General features: G+C 44.0%; 1 protein-coding gene across 16 annotated transcripts in view; it reads right to left on the reverse strand.

Annotated features, from left to right (window-relative positions):
* The window catches only part of RFFL (ring finger and FYVE like domain containing E3 ubiquitin protein ligase), a 32,523-nt gene that overhangs the window by 5,948 nt on the left and 5,646 nt on the right, over window positions 1-20,929 (reverse strand). For 4 of the 16 annotated variants that reach the window (XM_021551057.3, XM_085557509.1, XM_085557504.1 and 1 more), the window contains exons 2-3: window positions 5,356-5,540; window positions 835-1,233 (exon numbers count right to left, since the gene is read on the reverse strand). In XM_021551057.3, the coding sequence (XP_021406732.3) occupies window positions 835-1,233; window positions 5,356-5,535 (579 nt within the window). In that variant the 5' untranslated portion in view covers window positions 5,536-5,540. Of the gene's footprint in view, window positions 1-834; window positions 1,234-5,355; window positions 5,724-6,265; window positions 6,384-11,009; window positions 11,574-15,702; window positions 15,814-19,998; window positions 20,083-20,929 lie in introns of those variants that run through there. The other 12 variants (XM_077787497.2, XM_085557508.1, XM_085557505.1 and 9 more) reach the window with 10 other exon arrangements.

The following is a 20,929-nucleotide window of genomic DNA, read 5'->3' on the forward strand; positions in this document are numbered from 1 at the left end:
GGGCAGTGAGGGAAGAAAGCAGAGCTGGTAAAAACTGGAATGGCAATATCCAGAAAACCAGGGAATGAAAATGCCTTTTGATGATTTGTAAGAAGCATTCTCCCAGGAGAACTCTTCTTTTGAACTAGATAAATATGCTGAGGAAGCAGAAGGTACACACATTTTCACAGCTCTGGCCCACAGGGAATTGAATACACCCATTCACTTTGTAACAGGACAAGGAGCAGATGTCAAACACTGAGTAAACTTTCCCTAGCAGAGAGCAGAAAGACAAACAAAGCAAGGTCAATAAAAAATAATTAAACACAAATGTCCCTGCTGAGGTTCATCAGAACTGCAGGTTCATCGTGAACCAAGACTGGCAACAGACTCAGGCTTTGTCTTCTATTGATGTGAGTGCAGGAGACACCACAAACCTCACCCATCCCCCATCACCTCTGAGCAGCTCCAGATCCAAAACTGCTTTAGACTGTCCTTGTTACCTGGCACAGGAATTAAAGAGCAGTATCAACTACTTAATTACACCTACAAGCATGTGCCAGAAGCCATCAGCAAGTACCAAAGGAAGCAATCACAGGAACATCTTGTGGCAGTGGAAGTGTGGAGCAGAGCAACAGAGAAAACACATCCCAGAGCAATGATGATGTTCTGAGAGTGAATGCTCGAGATATTCAGCACTGCCCACCAAATTATATTCCATAATGAACAGCACATCACAGTTAGTGACAGCAAGTCACAGCTTTACACAGCAAAACCACATGCAACATCCTAGTAGTTAATCCAAAAATGGAGATGAATGAGTGTGCAAAACATGGTTCTGGCCAGAGATTGTACCTGTTGGTGTTCCTGAGCTTCTGAACTTGAGATGGGATCTGCAGACACTGAGGACTCATCGTGTGAGGTAGGAGAGGCCGGGTTGGTTGCGGGGTGAGTCACAAAGTCTTGCTGTTCACTGGTATTAAATGTGTTTGTTCTTATCTGATCTTCCTGGGTAATTGCAGGCTGCTGGCCAAGGATCAGGAATACCAGGTCCTCCTTTTCACGACAGAGCTCTGTGGAGATCTCACGGAGGGCCAAGTAATCTCGCAGATCCTTCACCTTCATCTTGATCAGCTCCTCCCGCTGAAAAGCTGTGGCTCGGAAGCGCTGGCAGAGGTGGCAGAGCAGGGGCCCACCCTCGGGCTGGTTTGAGCAGGACGTGCAGAAATTCTTCTTACAGTCCAAGCAGATGTGCTGGGAAGGAGAGGGGAAGGAGAGGGGAAGGAGTCAGAGCCAGCCCGTGCCCTGTGGCAGCAGCACGGCGTGCAGGCAGCGCTCCCCTCCCGGCCGCAGCCGAAGGAAGCAGCCGCTGCTCTTAAAGCACAAAACCCCTCAAATCCATTAAACAGTGCCAAGTGGTCACCCCTGCTCCTAGAGGAGGAAGAGGATTGATCCCTGAGCAACCACCACGTTTCTCAGTTCTTAGGGAAGCCCCACTCCATTTACCCAGAATGAAATGTGATATCCTGACAAGATTCCCTCACACACAGGAATCTTCTGCACCTGCTCATGCAGTTTAAGCCAGAGGAAATCAGGAGATGGAGGCAGCAGACTTGTGAGTGCATTCCAGCTGGTTGTGCACATTGCTCTGTACATTAAGAAGCTCCAGCATGAAGGAACTAGTTAAAAAGCATTTCTCTTTCATAAATACCTGCTATGAATGACATTCCTCCCTCCTTTTTTTCCCCTCCAATTTGCTGCAATCACAAAATGAATCCTGGTTTCACCGTAAGAGGGACAGGGAACAGCCAGATCTCACAGACATCAAAGAATCTGACGTTTGTTTATACAAAAACAGCTTATTTTGAAAACAGTATGCACACTTTATACCAGTTAGTGCTAGACAGAAAGTGTTGGAAGTTTTGGAAATATGCCCCAGACAGTTAAAAACTTTACAGATTTAATTCTGTTGTTAAATGTTTCTGTTTGATACTGGTTCTGATCCTGTCACTCAGGGCTTGATTTTCAAAAGTTCCAAGCACTCACAGTCCATGCTGACTTCTGCAGAAATTTGACTGTTCAACCCTTTGGAAAGACAAATTCTACATTTTCCAATAGGAACAGCAGCAGAACAGCCACATAATGTGCCTGTTAAAAAGTCCTGAGGGAAGAAAGAAGTGGTTTCAGTGCTGGTTAAAAATGCCAATTCACAGCCTCCGAGAAGCCAAGCACCTCTGAAATCCTGACATCCTGATCCTTCAGAACTGTGCAAGGAAAAACACACAGGTGGAGTTGCAGAAGTAATAAATACAAACTCAAAGACAAAAAACTGATTTATGAACTGCTCTAGTGAATGAAGAACATCCCAGCTGAAAGGAAGCAGACGTTTTACAGGGTGTAAATGCACCACTTGCTTACAAAAGCTCTTTCTGATGCCCTTTTCAGCCTGAAACCCTCCCTGCTCCCCAGTTAACACCTCCAGGCCTCTCATTTACAGCCTGTACTACACTCACAGTGACACACACTGGAAAGAATCCCAATTTCCTGCTCAAGCATTTTAAGACATTAACATTTCTACCACAGAGAGAAACTCTTGAAACCTTATCTCAAAACTGCTGTTTGGGGGCCTGCCAAGGAAAAGCAACTTTCACCAATCACAAAGCAAGGCAGGAAGGGCAATTTCCACAGAACATCCAGTTTGGAGGAGTTTTCCTTAACTTCATCACCATAAAAAAATTAATATGTAATTGACTTTTTGTGACCCTGTGATTGCAGGAGCAATCCTGTTCCTCAGGAAATTTTCAGAGCAGAGACAGGAACTGATGGCTGTGCATGCCTAGAGCAGGGGAACAAAACAAATCCACAAAGGCAGAGAAGTGGAAATTACCCTGTTGGTAACACTTGTCCTCTGAATCTCCCATCTCTGACATGGGCGAAATCAGATTAATTGAGATTTAAAAACCCCAACACCCAACAACACAAAAAATGCACAAAACAAACCCAAACCCTGAAGTAGCCCCACTTTTCTCTGGCAGGGGAAGGTTGGCCTGCAGGTTGCCAAACTGGCTCCAGAGAGCCCCTGTATTGCCAAGGACCTTCCAGCAGCCAGAAAACCCCTACTTGAGCACTCCCACCTTGAGGTATCACAAACACAGCACAAGGGCTCTTCCATCAAACATATCCTTGCAATTAACAGTAATCCTGCCTCAGTTATCAAAGGATACATTTGGGAAGTGAAAATAAACCCAGGCATGTCTCTGACTTAGCAGCTCAGCACTAGGATTTATCTTCAGAGGAAAAAAACAACCTCCCCAGCCTGTCTCTAAGCACCAAGTGTTTAAACATGAACATTTTGGCTACATCTCAGCATCAAGCAGCTCTTACAGCTTCACTGAACTCTGACTGGAAGGGCACTAATTCAAAGCACTGTGATCTTGAGAAGGATTAGTTTCAAATGTTGTACATTAAAACTTTCCTAAAAGGTCAGGCCACATCTGAGTGCTGCTCACTGACAGCACAGTCAGCATGGTCAGACAGCCCTGAAATGCTTTATGTGGGGGTTTTTGTTGGTTTGTTAGGTTCGGGCTTTTTGAAAGCAGTCTAGGCTTTCCTTATGGTCACCAGTGCAGAAAGAATTCATTTTTATCCCCTGTATTTCAGAATAAACATTAACTGGACACTGGAGTTCAAAGGTGCTGCCTCTCTCAGGAGAGAATGCAGTTTTCCATGCTGTCCTTGCAGCACAGTGAGATGTCATACCCTGCTCCCTGCATAGCAACAGCACTGAGGAATTCCCATGGCTCACAAACACACCAGAGTGTTCCAGGGGATGTTTTCACTCCCTCAGAGACCCGATGGGTGAGCTCTGGCAGCCCCTCCTGCAGCTGTTCCAGCATTCCCACCTGCAGCGCGGGGCTCCAGTCACCCCCAGAGATCACTGCTCAGGAGCTGGGGCAGCAGGAAGGTGGGAGGAGGTTTGGGAGCCCCCTTTGGAACACAGAATATAAACTTCAATTTCCCTGACAGCCTGGAGCAGGAGCGGCTGGACACAAGCACAGCTACAGACACCAGATCCCACAGGAAAAGGGGAAGCTGCAGAGGGCAGGAATGTTCTCAACAGCTTTAGCAGATCTTCTACAATTTGTGCACCAGAGCATTCCCTCAGAGAGGAGCTCTCTGAGCCAGAGAGCTCAGCTGGAGCCATTGGTGGCTCTGTACAAGACACTGCTCTAAGGGCAGCTCATACACAACAGATATTTAGGAGATACTGGGGAAAACAGGGCTGTGCTTCTGCTGCTGAGCTCACAACTGCCTGAAATGGTTTCATTTCAGAATTATCTCCATCCACTATTTGCAACCATGCCCAATAGCAAGTGCTGGGTCCAGGGTAATTCTCCCCACAATTATTTGTGAGGACATGTGGCTTAATGAGGACAATGTCAAAGACAACATTACAGAGCAGAGAGGGCCCCACTGCAGCTGACCCAGCACCAGAAGTGTCAGCACACTCACAACCCCACAATTTATCACCAGAGTTTGATTCCTGAAGCAACTGCACTTCTCAGTGTAAAAATGCATCAACATCCCTCTTGCCCTGGGAGTAGAAAGCAGCAGCTCTGCCAAGACCTGCCATTTCTCAGATGTGTGTCCTCATGCATAAATAAAAAGTGCAAGGAAAACCTATTTATGAACTTTCCCATATAATTTAAAAGGGCTGTGGTCAGAATTCACAATTATTTTTAAATTCTCACATAGTTAAGTTCAGTAACTATAGATCAGATACTTCTTAAGCCAGAGTATGGACACAGAACAATTTTCCTCACTGGAACACTTTAAAGCAGAATTGAAGGACCCACCACGACCAAATAATGCCCCAGGCAGGGTTTACTGTCAAATTAAGTCTTGTGGTACCAATTATTTTGGCATTTATATACCCACAAATCAAGTTGACAAGTAAGATAAAATTGATTTGGGTTTGGTCTGGGACTATTTTTGCTCAGCAGTTCTACACACACCCTCAAAAAACTTCACTGGCTTTTAGTTTGAGCAACAATAGTTTGGAAGTTCTTCAAACATTATTAATCTTCTTGCCACAATATTTTTTTTAAGGACATTGGTGCTTTTAAATAAGAAATTTAATAACTTATGCTTGTTAATGCTTCTTTAAGTGATTATCAGCAGTTTGGCTTTCTCATTGAGGAAGTCTGCTGTAGGATTTCCAGTCCCATTAACGATGCCTGTTAATTGTGACAGAATGACTGCAGACCCAGAAGCAAGGTGAGCTGTCCTCTCCCCCACAGAACGTCCAGCTCTGAGGATATGTGTATCAAATGTGTGTCTGTAAGTAAACTAAGGCAGGGCAGGCTGAGGACTCACCTTGCTGGAGGAGCTGTCGAAGTGCATCCCGCAGGCTTTGCAGCTGTGCTCAGGAGCAGTGGGAGAGGGGAAGGAGCTGTAGCCGGGGTTGGAATAGGCCTGGGCTCGCGCTGCCGCCGGCGGCTGCATCTCCTCGGGGGAGCCATCCACACAGAACCAGTTACAGCAGCTGGCCCACATAGTACCTGCAGGGAAAACAGCTGGCAGGGCTGGCAGGGACACAGGCTGCCAGCTGAGGTGACAGCACAGCAGGACACGCAGCTCAGTGCCCACCCATGGGTCATTTTCAACAGCACGTTTGTTGGTGTTGATCCTTCCTCTGACAAGGGCACACAACCCCCGCACACGTGGGGGTCAGCATGGTGCAGCTTGGTGAAAAGGGACAAACAAAGATCAAAATAACTTTATTACTGAGACCTCATAGAGTTTAGAGACTACAGTGAAGATAAAATTTATGTTCCATTTGGCTGTATCAGATTCTGAGTTTGCTGTAACAGGCTGTTTCTATTTCACATAAGGATGTAATAATGCATCAGGAAAAGAACATAAAAGCTCAAATTATATGGCACAGAACAGATAAATAAAATCAGCAGCAGGATCATAGATGGCTATTCCTCAGCTTTATCCTAAATCCTTCTACAGATTTACAGCTACAAATCCAAAAAGATAAAATAAAAGCAAGGACAGCTGAGCCACTGATTTCACACACTGCAGTTCTAGGCTGAATTTACAGCATTACAAGGCTAAATCATCACACAGCAGGTCAATGTCAGTGATGTAAGAAAATAAAATACTGGCTTTGGTAACTTGCTTGGGAAAACAACTGGAACTGAGACACAAAATCAAAATGTTTATTTTTCAAGTTAGATTTTATATGTATGCACACATACACACACAAACACACACTTACCAAAAATCCTAACACAGTCCACTGCAAAATATTCAGTTCCAAAGTCTTCTTAGACCACCTCTGCTGCAATATTCCAGAAACACACTGCTATAAACTTGCTTTTGGGAGTTTACAAAGAAATCTGAATTCATCTGGGCATTCAGTTTCTGGAGCACACACCACGTGTCATCACTTATGGGTAAACTGAATACAAATTGCCTCCTCTGCATTTCTGCTCTCACATGGGAGCTCCTGAACTGTTTCTTTTATATCTTAAAAATCAACTCCCTCACCGATAGTGTTCAGCAACTGCTTGATTTCATAAACTTCTGGAAATAAAATATCTCTCAGCTGCACAGCCAATTCATTGCTCTTTACTCAGTAAGTATTGCCACTGTGAAACCCCAGATTCCCAAGGGAATGAGGCTGGGAAGGGAATCCTAAAGGTTATTGGGTACAATACGCTCTTTTTTTAAGCTGCACTGAAACTTTGGGTCTGATGTACTTTAATTGGAAAGCTTTTGCACTCTGGTGCTGTTCCAGTTTCTGTTGCTTTCGTGGCATCTTTGATCCTGTCAGAACCTGGCTGAATCTGGCTGGTCAGAGTCCCTGCTGTCCTGGCAGATGCCTTTCAAAGCCCACAGTGGGAGCTCAGCCAGGAGCCCTCCCTGCAGGCTCAGCACATTGCAGAGTTTAAATACAAATCTACACATTCACACCACGGATTCGTGGTGGAGCTGATGTGCTCATTGCTGCAGTGGAAATGACACTTGGGCTGGCACCCAGATCCCAATTAATAGTGTGGATTGCACTTAGGCTGGCAATGAGATCCCAATAAATACATGGAGGAAATCACTGCATGAACAGAAATAGTCTATCATCCATCTCTATTAGCTTTGCCCTGCAATCAAACACGCACTTTAGATGGCACAGATAAAATAAACAATTACCCTTTTTCTCTCTGCATGTTAATTTCCAAGCTCTTTGTTCCACTCTAAAGTTAACAGAGCCTTTCTTTTGCAAAAATACAGAATTCCTACTTGAAATCACATTCTTTGGAGGGTTAATTTGTTCCTAGGAATCACAAATCTAAACAACATGAAAGCTGCACAGTCCAACAAGCATTCACAGCCTCCACAGCAGTGGAAAACTGCATCCAGAGTTCAGCTCCCTTCCTGTTTCAAGGACCCCTGCAAGCTGAAGGCCACCCACGATAACAGAATACACAAATGCTACTGCCTGCCCCTAAAAACTTTGTTTTCCTAAAAAACGACAGCCTACTAATTCACTCTGGAACATTGCAACACGTCAAACATTGGGAAGAAAAACACAAGGCAGTGCACAAACTGGGATAAAATGAGACAGAGCTCAGCATTCAGCTGGGGTTGTAGCTCTGTGATTGCCAGGAATTAAAAGGCCAACAAAAAGCTCAGATGTTGCTTTGGAAGAACCTTAATCCTGCTCAACTACAAAAGCATGGAAGGGAAATGCCTATAAACAAACAACAAGCAGGACTGTCCTCTGATCCGTAACATTTTTCCAAAGGTCTCTCTGCTCTTGAATAGAAAGGACAAATATAAAACACCTCTGTAGGTGGCTACAGCTGCACTAAGACAGCAGCAAGAAATACAAATAAGATTCAGCAGCTGCCTCAAGAGGGATTTTCATTGTTCTGGACAGGATCAGCTCTAGAGCCAAGGAAATGAGCACTGCCACTGATAGAGGACTCCAAATTACAAGCAGAATGCCTCAGTGGAATTTCAGGATGACAATTTCTTTGATAACTCTACAATGTTTGGTACAGCAAAATTATTCCCTTATTTAGTCTCTTACCCATCTGGAGATATGTGGTCAGCACAGACCAGGAATTGCTAATTTCCCCAAGAGATGGATGGATGGATGGATGGATGGATGGATGGATGGATGGATGGATGGATGGATGGATGGATGGATGGATGTTACAGATGTGGCAGTCTGAGGGTCAGAACCAGAGAGTCCTGCCCTGTCTAAATCCTGTCAATTCCCTGCAAAGGAGCTGCTGTTCTGTACCCAAAGAGCTCCACAGTACATCAAAGTGATAAATTAATGCCCAGACAAAAGAACACCCAGTGGAAAAACCTACTCATGTGTTGTGCTCCAGGGTTGGGAAAATACAGTAACTTGGCTAATAACAGTGTGACAGCTTGGAAAACTTAGTGGCAACATGGATTTCAGAACATCTTGAATAGAAGATGTGGACTTACTGGCACAGCTGACATTACAGGCACTACTGATAGCAGCATTATCCTTGGACAAGGTGCCTGCACTGCCTCATGGAGCCACAGAAACAACTGCTTGAGCCACAGAGCTGAGCTGGGTTTGGCAAAGTGCAGGCTCCATGGCAGGCACCCAACAGTGACTGCTGGCAGCCAAAAAGCACCTGCCCTAAATCCTAAGTGTGCTTGGAGCATCTGCCAGGGCAAAGGGAGAGGGAGTTTCATCAAGGGTGGAGACACAAGATCAAACATCTACCCCCAGACCTGCAAACACATCCACCCACATGCCAATCAGCACCCTGGGAAGGGGCTGTTTCATCTTCAGCTGCTTTAAGGAAAGCCAGAAGAAATCCAATAAATGGCAGGGAGGTGTTTCCCATGGACAAAGTGGTGCCAGCACTCCACCATGCTCTGCTGGACTGCTTTCATTGATTAGATTATTTATTTTTCCAGTATGAAGTTGTGCATGCCATGACTCTCTTGACTGGATTTAAACAGGAGAGTGAAATTCATTTCATCATCAGCTCATCAACACGTTCTACATAACACCACAAGTTCTATATTAATTTAATTCTGAAGGAAATACCAGTGATGTCAAAGTTTTCCTCCCATACATAGTTGAAGAGAGGATTCATAATGCACCCTTGGATTCTTATACTTACCATCTTAATTTTAAAAAGTGTTTGAACTCGGGTTCTCACTCCATATGCAATATCACTGCCATAACCTTGCTAGCTGGAGTATCAGGGATCACAGCCTCCACACAGGATTTATTACACATGCTGTTTGGATTTCATCAAAGGCTAGGCTGTGGCTGCAGAGGGAAACTGTGGTTTATGTTTGAATATAAAATCTGCCTTTATTTTCCTAAGGGTACAAACAACAAGGGACTAGAGCAAGCAAAGGAACATCTCAGAATCAATGAGCTTCCAGCTCTGTATAATAAAGCTCTTGAGGACTGGGTCTGGCTCCTCTTCATGACTGCTTAGGAATTCAGCAGCTGGAATGCAGCAGCACCAAGGAGACACTTGAATCAAGGGATCAAAAGGAACTGAGCTCCCAGGAGCAGCTGATTCTACTCCCACATGAGAAGAAACCACAGCAGCAAGTAGTTCTGCTCCTGAGAGGCCTTTAACCACTGGAGCAGCAGGGCTGGTGACCCTTGAGGCTACTGCAGATGGAGCTGGGTGCCAAAAAGGGAGGGAGATGGAGGAGAGCAGCTCTGCCAGGGCTGCCCTGCAGTGCTCTTTGCTCATCAGCCCCAACAGCTGCCCTCACACCTCCTCTGCTCACCACAGTGAGCTGCTTTTCCACCGGCTCCCTGAACCCCCAGCTCCTCATCCATCAAGAGACACCCTCCTCTCCTTCCCCTTCCCAACCTTCTTAGGGCCTTCAGCACCTGCAGTGAGCAGCCACAGATGCTCTACAACACACACTGTCCTCCAAACACCAGAAAGACAACTTTCAACACAACACACCAACCCTGGGATAATGCTGATCACAACATCATTAGTTCCTGCCACTTCCAGAAGATCAAGGAAACAGTTCAAGAGGACAAAAAGAGATACTGTGGCTTTAAAATACTCATGTATTGATAAGTCTCTTTTAAAAATACTATTTTTAAAATTACTATTACTATTTTTGTTATTAATCCATGCTATAGCCCCTGTAAAATGAATCAGATCTCATTTTGATGAATGCTGTTTGAAATGGTTGAAGTATTTAATGAGTTAACCACCTTGGTGCCCCATTAATAGTGTTGCACAATTGCTCATTGTTACAATTTACTACTTTTTTTTTTTTATTTCAACAAACCTGCACTGATAAGAAATGCCTTGCTAAAATTAGGTTCACTAATGACCTACTACTTCCAAACTGAATTCACGGTAAGGTCAAAAAAACAATATTTGCTTGATAACAGAGCTACAGAATAATCTGCTCAAATGCCACTTATGCACAAAGTATTATTTTTATCAGCCTTTGTCCCAGGCACAGACCTGAATTATGATAAATGGTAGCAGCCATATGTTGGGACAGCTGGAAAAGTCAGCAAATGAGCTACCTGCAGAAGGCACAAGGGAAGGAAGCAGGTTGCCAGTCTGAGCATGACATTTACAGACATGGTGTCTCAACCAGTACAGAGCAGGAGAAAAGGAAGAGAGGGGACACAAATCAATCATGAGGAATGTACATCTAATTTACTGTATAAAATAACTGGACTGAGACTGTCAGATTTTTATGTAGGGATAGGAAAAAATATGTTTATGACTAAAGGTACTAACTCACCTGCCCAAGGTGACAGCATGCACACCTTGAAAAAATGAGTAAATAAATACCAGCACTGGATGACAGCTAGAAACAGAAGTGTTCAGGTGGGGGAGACACAAGAAATTGTGTTATGGAAGGAGGAAACACGTTTCCATTTTGTTCTGTGCCTTTCAAAAGCCTGGAGATATTTCCCATCTTTAATCATCTAAATATGCAACAAAGACAAACATTTAATTGCTCACCAGTCTGATCAGCAACTTTGATGTCACTTTAAAACTCTTCAGGTGAGGCCCTGCTCAGCTACAAAGGCAGAGAGCTCACGTCAGTCTGCACAGAGCGCTCAGAACAGGGCGTCCAGGACTTCTGAGTCCCTTTGGTTTGATCCTGTGCATCCAGGAGTGCCTGTACTGCCTGGCACATCAGGGGATGCCCTTGAACAGCACCCACATCCTCATGTCCAGAGGCTGGCCAGAGCAGGCTGGCACTGGCACCCCATTCCAAATGCTGCCTATACCTTCCCAACGGGACACGCGCAGTCCCTGGCTGGAAGCGCAGCTTGTGCCCAGCAGCAACAATCCATCTTCGGCCCCTCTTCAATCAACACAGCTGCACCTGTGCTTCTCCACCCTGCAGATGCCTCCAAAAGCCTCCTGTGTGTGTGGGCTGGGGAAGCTCGGCAGATCCCAGCAATGCAGGCAGGAGCAGATCCCGGAGCGTGGCACACAGCTGGGCTCGGCAGCGCCGCGGCTCCGAGCGTGCGAGCCCAGAGGAAGGGAACCTGGCCACGCACCAGCATTTTAATGAAGGAAGTGACATCCATTTACCACAGAGCAGAGAGTAAACAGGGCAGGGTGCAAGGCAGAGCAGGAAAAAGCTGGAATGGGGCCACAGGCGTTCAGCACAGCCACACACAGCTCTGCTGAAACGCCAGTGCCTTCAACTGCTGCTGAGACCAGAGAAGCACCAAAAATCACTTCCCCCCTTGCATGGTACAGAGGAAACCATCATGCAGACAAAGCTCCTTTTATGCTGCTATAACCTGGTTTACATTGAGCAGACCATTTGCCAGGTTACCCCTTGGAAAATTGGCTTAGCTGAGAGGAAAATTATGAGCTCTTATATACATGAAAAAAATCCAGCAGGTATTCCAAGAGCATTTTGCAGCTGCAGCAGTGCTTATCAGTACTGCCAGCAACACTTGATGCTGTTCAGGTTTACAGACAATCTCCACCTGAAATCCCACCAGCACTGTTACAAGCACGAAGGATCTCAGCTTCAAAACACCTCTTTGAATCTAGAGAGCTGCAATTCCCATTTGAAACGGAGAAAACGGTTTAAGAAAGCCGTGCAATTTATAGAGCATTGCTCAGAAATCTAATTCCAAAACAGATACCTCCTCACTTGACTCCCAGCTTTGCACCTGGAATTGTAAATACAATTCTTGCCCACTTTCCCTCTACTCTGTAGCACAACTAACACCAAATTTCCCCCATTTTAACATGAGAAGCTTGGAAATCCTGTTTTGTAAGGAACTGGATACCTGAAGTGAGTATTGTTTTAATATAAACTGTTTATTTTGACCCAAAGTTGCGTTTTATATATTGAAAAATATTTAGATAAAAAGTTCTTTTTGCTATCAACTGTAATTAGGTCTCAAGACATCTGCCAAGATGGAAAGTCAACTGCCTTTTCCTTTGCATGTCAGTGACATTCTCCCAGCAAGTTAACAGAAACCAAAACAAAGGGATTAATGAAATCATGTGATTTTAGAAAATTATTTTTCTTACCCAGTCTATCTCAATTCCTTAGTCCCATACCTGTTCCCAGGAGACATACCGTGACCTCGGGCTTATCTCCCTTCCACTCTGCTCTTATGCTGAAAAACAATTCAAAAAGCTGCTGTGCTCTTTCATACTGGTTGGATATTTATCAGCAAGGCTGAATTAAATCAGTTACAATTATAACATGAACCAAGTCAGGAGGAGAAGAAAGGAGACTCTGGAGAAGCAAGATTCCAGAGTACTGTTTTGCTACCATTCCCAGCATCCTGCATGGCTGGATGTGTCTCTATCCTTAGCCTAAAACCCAAAAGTATCACTGAAAAGTGGATCTCTCCACCAAAACCTCAGCAAGGAGAAGTCCAGGAATCCTAGACTATCTCCTCCCAGCTCAACCAGTCCTTTTCATTATGGAGAAAAAGCTCCATGCTGGATTCTTCTCTCCATTCATTCCTTTCCTCACAGGTTTTATTGGATTCAGCTGCATGGGTCACTGCTAAAACTGTAATTCCAACAGACAGCAATAAATTCTCAATGAAATCCTGAACATTTAAATAACTGCAGCTTCCCTCACCAGCCCTCCTCCAGAAAGGGTCCATCTTATCCAGATTTCATCTCAAAACCCACCTCAACCTCTTTTCCATGACAGCCACGTGGCAACAGCTGGGGGAGGTTTCCTGGATCTTTGCCCACCTGGAAGTCAGAAAGAGGCTCCAAAGGCTCAGCAGGAGCTTTTCAGGGAGTCCTCCTCCTCCTCTCCACACTACAAATACCTCCCTCTCTCAGCAAATTTTACAATGCCCAGAATAGAACCTTACTGAAAATAAGTTTCTGCTGTGCTGCAAAACACTGCTGTGGACTCAGTGACTTCAGTGGTTGGGTATTGCAAACAAACAGGAGCAGATCCAGTTTAACCAGGGAACAGCTTGGAATCCCCTCTGCTGGAAGGTGATTTCACCATGGGAGAAGATAACCACTGTCAGATGGTTTAATTATACCCTTCTAAATGGGGAAATTCAGGGAGATGGAGTAAAAAAAGAGGAGGAGAAAGGATATAAATTTGTATTTTCATCACATCTCAAGTTCCCTACTTCAGGTAAAAAAAGATCAATCTTTTGTCATTTGAATCCCTGGCCCCAAAGGCCTATGGCTACAGTCACACATCTTGTTTCATTATGACAGCTGCATAAATTACATATTCAACAACAGTTCAGCTTTGGAATGAAGCACAAGCATATGGGGGCAGTTGAAAGGATAAGAGAGAGGTGCATTATCCAGATATAGCTCCTCAAACTCAGGATTGGACAAGACTAGCCAGAATCACATTAACTTTCCCTGAAACTGGGATTACAATTGACCCTAAACTCCACAGACTCTGGGCTATCATTGCATCTCAGGCACCCAGAATTGAGAGTGTTTGCTGATAAATTACAACACCAGTTGAAAATCCTGGAAATTACTTGTCACACCAAGCTATGGGTTTATTTTTAACCTGTAAACTTCTAAATTTCACCCCTCCAAAATCAAAATACAGTCTCAAAATTCCTCACATGCCAAACCTACTCTTCTCCCCACCTTATTCCAGGAGCTGCTGGTAAAAAATGAACCTAAACCCCATGGAATTTATACAAGTGGAAAAGTGTACGTGCAGAAGGACTGGATGCACCACAGCTCTGTGCAGACTGGCAGGCAACCTCTAACCTATTTAACTGGAGCCTGAAAAAAGATAATTTTTATTTGGCTGGACTGAAACAGATCTGGATGTATATAACTGAGGCACATTGTAACAAGTACAAACACTGCAGACTCATTTCATAACTATGCCTATTCCAAATTAATCTGAATTCAAATCCAAACTAGGTGCCGAAATAGAATAAAATGCAGCTGCAGATCTTCTCCTTCAACACACACGTACACAGACCAGCTCACACGTCACATCTGACATGGTGTGGGAAGCTCTGCCCTCCCAAGCTGCAGAAATACTTAGAAATTAGTCAGCAGTTAAAAAAAGGTCCAGGATGTTGAATACAAACCTGAGGACTGGTTCTGTTCTTGAGATAAGGAAAGATAGTGCGCTAAAAAAGTGAGTTTGTTTATGGGTTAGTCACCTCTCTGGAGAAGGGAAAATACCCCACTCTCAACTGAAGGAAGTTAATACAGGTGGAACTTTGAGAGGGACTTTGAAATTGCACTTTCATTTCCATAAATATTATCCTTGTGCCAATCTCCGTTTAGCACAGAAGCATCTGATATTCACATTTGCTTACATGCAGCCCTGGAGAAGAGCTTGAAAACTGAGGGAAAGTTCAAGCCTTAGCACCCAGTGTGTGCCAGCAGGACAAGCATGACCTCTCTACAGAATTCATGGGACAGATGTTTTGGAAAAGTCCATTTCCAAGCATCTGCAGTGTTTGTTTCTAGTGCTGGTAGGTTCTACATGGGTTCCTTCACCACCATCTTTGTTCGACTGCTGTGCCTCTCTCCCTCCAGCCTCAATCTCTGCAGGAACATTAAGGACTGAGAAATGCAAAACAAAGCAGCCTGAAATCTGGCCTTCATTCAAACAGAAACATGAACAAACCCAACAGCCATCTGGTCCCATGGTTTGATTGCTGAGTTGAGGGGGTACACCCTGAGGAGATTCCGCAAAGGCTCACAAACCATTCAAGTAAACATTTGTCTCCAGGAACTAAAGCCATGATCCAGAACAAGGTCATTCACTTTTACTACCACATCTCTATACATCAGTTACAGCAGAACATTTAAGTTCTTTGTCAAGCCATTTAAGCACAGTGTGCAGCACCAGCAGAGGCATCCTTTGATGGCAGAGCCCACCTAAACCCACCCAGCTCATGGGATCAAACAGAAAGTGCTGAACGTGGAAGCCCAGGGGGACCCAGCCCAGAGAATGTATTTTCACAGAAGAGTGAGAGGACAGCAGGTAAGGAAAGCTTCAGCCAAGGGACCTGAACCTCCTGGATTCCCTTTGTCACACAGGGAAAATTTCCCATATATGGCCCAAGCCAGCAGGGTCACATTTCAGTGCAGGCTACTGGCAAGCCCAGACATTCAGACATTTGTAAGTCAGTGCTCCAGAAATCACTGGAGTTTAGAAACCAATAAATCTATTTCATTTTGGTTGGGTTTTTTAATTCACCTTCTATTGGGGTTTTTTCTTCAACCTTTGCAGTACACAGGCACCGTCACATTTTCATTTTGCTTCTCTGGAACTGGCAGGAGCATTTCTTTCCATTCTGGAGGTTTTTTGCTTTGTAAAATGACAAACAAGATTTTCATATTAGACTAAATCCTGGTGTTGGGGCATGAAGAATAAAACCAGACCAACTATCGTGGAGGTTGGGAACATACTAAGCAGTGTTGTACTTTCACACAGCCCCCTAACAACAAAGAATACTTACTTTTAAAACAAAGCCTCAAAACATCTTCACTTCTGTCCTCAGATCCCAAACAAACAACAACTTATCTGACATTTCAGCACAACCAGACAGGACTGCTGCCAGTAAGAAGCTCCCTATGACACAATCTTTTCCACCACTGACCTGATAACATCAGCATGACCTTTCCTCTCTTTTAAACTCTACTTTTCTCAGTTCAATAGTTCAGCAGAAACTGACCCATTTTTGATTACACAAACAAAATCAGATACCACCTATTCATACTTTAAAAAAATTAAACTCCAAATTTCAAAAAATATCATTGGGTAGTTATTTTCAGATTAGCAATGAAATAAATAATGTGGGACAACTAAGGGCGAGGATTTTTAGTTTCAGTTTCCAGCTCTGCGAGTCTGGGCTACTTCAGTTCTCTGTGCTTGAGTTTTCCATAAGCAAAATACAGATAATGCCCCATCAGGGAATGGAATCAATATTTCATTTCTTTAAAGCAGTACTGTATTCATAATGGAATTAAATACTTTCAGAGAACTACAGAGCTCATAGAACTGAGGCACTTAAGGGAAGAAATGTGAGTGAACAACCTTCTTGCAATTCTGCAGAGCATCCTAACAATTTTACAACACAGAATATAAAAAATAACCATGACAAAACAAGATGATTTTGAGGCCAAAATCATGTTTGACACAAGTGCAAAAGACAATGCAAGTCCTGTTCCTTTTTTGTGGCTTTTTTTTTTTGTTTGTTTGAAATCTTTCCCAGTTCACAATGAAAATTATGGTCAACATTCAGAATAAAGAAGCTTGTTTTTACTTTAAGGGGCATTTGAATCTAAAAATAGAAGTGTTACTGACAAATGTGGCCTTTAACAAAAAAAACCACTACAAAACAAAAAAGACAAACATTCTTGGGACTCAAGGTGTGATGGAGGCAGCATGCTGTCAAACTGCTGGCTAGGAAAACATCTTAAATCTTTTGTACATGTTGTTTAAAAACCCTTTTCTTTAGAAGTTTAGGTCAATACATTTAGACTGTTTCCTCTAATATCAAGGATTAAGGCTGATCAGTCAAGGACACAGCGGACAGTAATACTCTTTTATTCACATTTTCCTTCATTAGGGGAATTTTTAGGAAATACCACCATGTATTAGATTTAATGTCAAGCATGCATCTCTTATTCCTGCCAGAGCAATGAAAGCTCATGTTATTAAGAGCCACATGCAGAAGTAAAAAAGCAAGCTCAGGCCCCCAGAACAATGTCTGACCAAGTGAGTTTGGCTTTGGGCAGAGCAGCACTGAGGGAGACAGGCCTCATTCCAAGAATGATCATCTTACTTCCCTCACACAAAGTAAAGCCTTTCATGACCCAGACTGGGCTCTGGCCTACATTCTGTTGGATGAAAAGGCTTCATTATATGCAGTTGAACACATTGTTTGAAAACCTGATATAAACAGCCTTTACCACAGCAAGAGCTGAACTGAAATCATGCAATGTTGAGGGTTCCAAGGGACCAAAGTGGCAAAACTGCATTAAACGTGTCGTGTGATCTCTCTAAAACACACGCAGCTTAAACCCTGAAATAGGTTTTCACCCATGGCAGGGTTCAGAGATGGTATCAGGGTGATCAAATAAGTTTATTTGCAGATTTAAGGTGCTTCTGAAGGCAGATAAAAAGAAATGCTGCAAGTGCTTTGTTTCTAAGTGTGTTATTTTGCCATGCACAGCAGTAATTTAGAGGTGCTTTGAATTCCAGCTGCACTCTCCCTGCACACCTTGTAGGCATTCCAAGCTGCTCCTGAAGCCTGGCAGTGAGCTGAACAACATATTTCAATTCTTTCCAGGAATTCCTTCACTCAGAATGAAGAATAAATTCCTTAGGTATTTCCATTGCAAAAATGTGTCTGTGATCTGTATTCAGGTCAAAGGTGCAAGCATCACAAAGTATAAATAACTGCGGGAATAGACAAGTATTTGCCAAAAAGGACACTAAAGGTTTAGGATTTATTTTTATTAAATTCATGGTTCAACTCTCTCGTTTCTCTTCTGCATAAGAGACAAAATCTTGCTCCTCCTACCCCAGAGCCCTCTGCACAAGAAGATGCACAGTGACAGATCAGGTTTGACTGAGCTGACAAGGAACTCCATGATCCCCTGCAACAACTGATCAGCCTTTCCATCTGAGAGACATAAGGCATGGATTATGCAATATCAGCCTCTGTCTGACTGCCAGGAACCTGGGCTCCAAGAGCATGAAACAGCCTCTACAGAAAAACCAGCTTCAGTTTCTGCTCTTTGGATTACACAGTCAAAGGGGACTTGGAAATCTACATTTTACTCGGAATCTGAAAAATAAACTGTTTCTAAACTCTCCTGCAATGCTTGTGCAAGGGCCTCAGGACAGGCAGGGATCTGGCCAGCTGTGCCACCAGCCACAGAAGCTGCATTTTAGAACTCGCCCCTCTCTGGAACAATTGGAACTTTCTCCAGGCTGAAGTCTGCACACAGAGCTCAGTGTTTCCCTGCAAGCACACAACAGCTCCATTATTGTTTAACTACCAAAAACCAGCTCCAGCAATCTATCAAGCTTGACATTCTATCCATCTCTGCTGCTAGCCCAGACTGCTGGGCATATATATAGGAAGAGGTTCATGGATTCAGTAAGAAAAAAGCCATTTTGTTAATCTAAACAGAGATTTCCCTTCTTTGAATTTGTCATTTAAAAAACTGCTCAGGACCCCAGATGCCTGTTTTTCCTCAGATTATCAAATTCAAGTGTCTATAAAAGAAATCTATTCCAGCAGATTAATAAAAGCTCCTTTTTAAGATACATATAAAACAAATTCAAAGGCAATCCCACAGAGGAGTTGCTCACTGCCTCAGAGCTGCAGCACCAGTTGTGTTTCCAGCCTGGCCACGATTATTTTAACACCAAACTACAGCAGAGCATGAATCTGCTGCTTATCACCCTCCAAGCCCAGGGACAGCACTGCTGGGCAGTTTTCCAAGTAATCATGGCCCAGACAAAAATCCTGGGAAGCACCAACCCTTCCATGGAAGCCAACTTATTATTGCATGATGCAGCCCTGTGGAGGATGACCTCAAACACAGGAATTTCTCATCTGAGTGGTGCCAGCAAGCCAAGACTCTGGGGGAAGGACACCTGGCAGCCATCCTCTGGTGCCAGCAGTCATTTTGCTCTGAGCAAGGTATTTTGACACCAACAAAAAAAGTAGCATCACATTAGTTTCAGTCTGGAATTCTGTGGGATGCAATTCCTGACTCATCTGGGCAAAAGCCAAAGCAATAAAAGCTCAGGTGATGTGGATTCAGCGATGCCACTTGTGACACTGCAATTTGAACTCTTCCATGTGTATATATAGAATATATAATGCCCAAAGGAACCACCCTTCTTGCACTAGAGGTTACCATGCAACAAGCTACTCCCAAAAGACAGTATTTTAAATTTAAATTACATTTAATGAGTTTCAAATCTCACTTAACACCAGCCTAAACTAAAAGATTCAAAGCATATGCTCCATAAGTATATTCTTATAAGCACAACCTTCTGAATATAAAAAGGTGGCAGCATTAAAAAAAAAGCTGATGTTTAATGAATATTTTAGTCTCCACCAAAATAAAATGTGGGAATTCCTATTCCAAGACTATTTGGTAGAGGAGCCAGAGGGCATTGGAGAAAGAAGCCTGGTTAATATTTTTGAGTAAACTGAAAACCTCAAGAGCAATTAATGTGAAGAAGCTGTAGATTTTACAGCCACTGAGAAGAATTAACAGCATGTCAGAACAACAATTCTTTCTAAAGAAAGTCCCTTATGGGAGCATAAATTGAACAAGCCAAAAAGGCCTTTCAGAGGTTAGAATGAGCCACATCAGTTCTAAGGAAACCAGCTGAGAAAGAAAAACCTAACACAAAATCTGAATTGTTGATCTGACAGTCCTACTCTTGATTTATTAAAGAGGGTAATTTTTCAGCCTTGCAATGTGATTTGAAGACTAAATAACCAACTTTAGAGGCACCTACCAGCAGGGGGTTAGAAACCTTTGCATGCAGGTGAGACCTGGTCCTGACATCAGCCCAGCAGTGACACGATTGGATTGTCCCCACCTGTGAAACAGAGATGCCACTGGCTCACCCCTGCAAAGCATTCCCTGCTCCCTGAATGCCAGCCCAGGGGAGTTCACACTCCCAGCCCCTGGCTTCTGTAAGGACAGTCCCTGGGAAGGGCAGGAGAAAGGTCTGGGATAATGTCAGGGATAATGACTGGAATCACTCTGGGGAGCAGGGGCCAGGCTGGGGTTTCACAGTGGGCTGTCAGGGGAGGGCTGGGGAACGCTTGCACCAGGTAAATCCATGTAAGTGCAGAGCACCAGGCACAGACTGAACAGCAGCATCAGAGACCTCAGCAGGGCTGTGGCTGCGCCACTTCCAGAGCTCAGTCCAGAGTCCAGCATCCAGCAATGTCCAGGTAAAGCTGGGTTATGTCTGTAGTCAGCTGGGACTAGAGAGAAGAACCAATTTCCCTTAACTGCCAGGTATCCAGAGCTCCCTTCTCCCTGCTCAGCAGCAGGTCATGCACAGCTGTGCCCAAAAAAGGGCCACATGCACACACTTTCCTGTAGCTCACACCATCCTGCTGCCCACAGTGTGTTTCATCAAGCACAAGTACTTGGTTCAATGTATTTTGATTTCTTATCTCCAAATCAGGATTGGTCAGAAGGTTTAGAGAACAAATGGAGTCAGGGGATCTTTAATTATGTGAACTTTAAGGTCCTTCCAACCCAATCCACTCTGTGATTCCATAGCCTATGAAAACCCACTAGGAGGGACAGGAAAGTAGCCTAACCCTAATTAAAGACCATTTTTCCTACAGTGACACCAACACAGCTGAGGTGAGGAGAGCCTTTTACCCAGCCAGACCTGAAGACACAAACTGCAGTGCTGGGTCAGACAC

Source organism: Lonchura striata, chromosome 19, assembly GCF_050655825.1.
Source record: "Lonchura striata isolate lonStrDom1 chromosome 19, ASM5065582v1, whole genome shotgun sequence".
Classification (NCBI taxonomy): domain Eukaryota; kingdom Metazoa; phylum Chordata; class Aves; order Passeriformes; family Estrildidae; genus Lonchura; species Lonchura striata.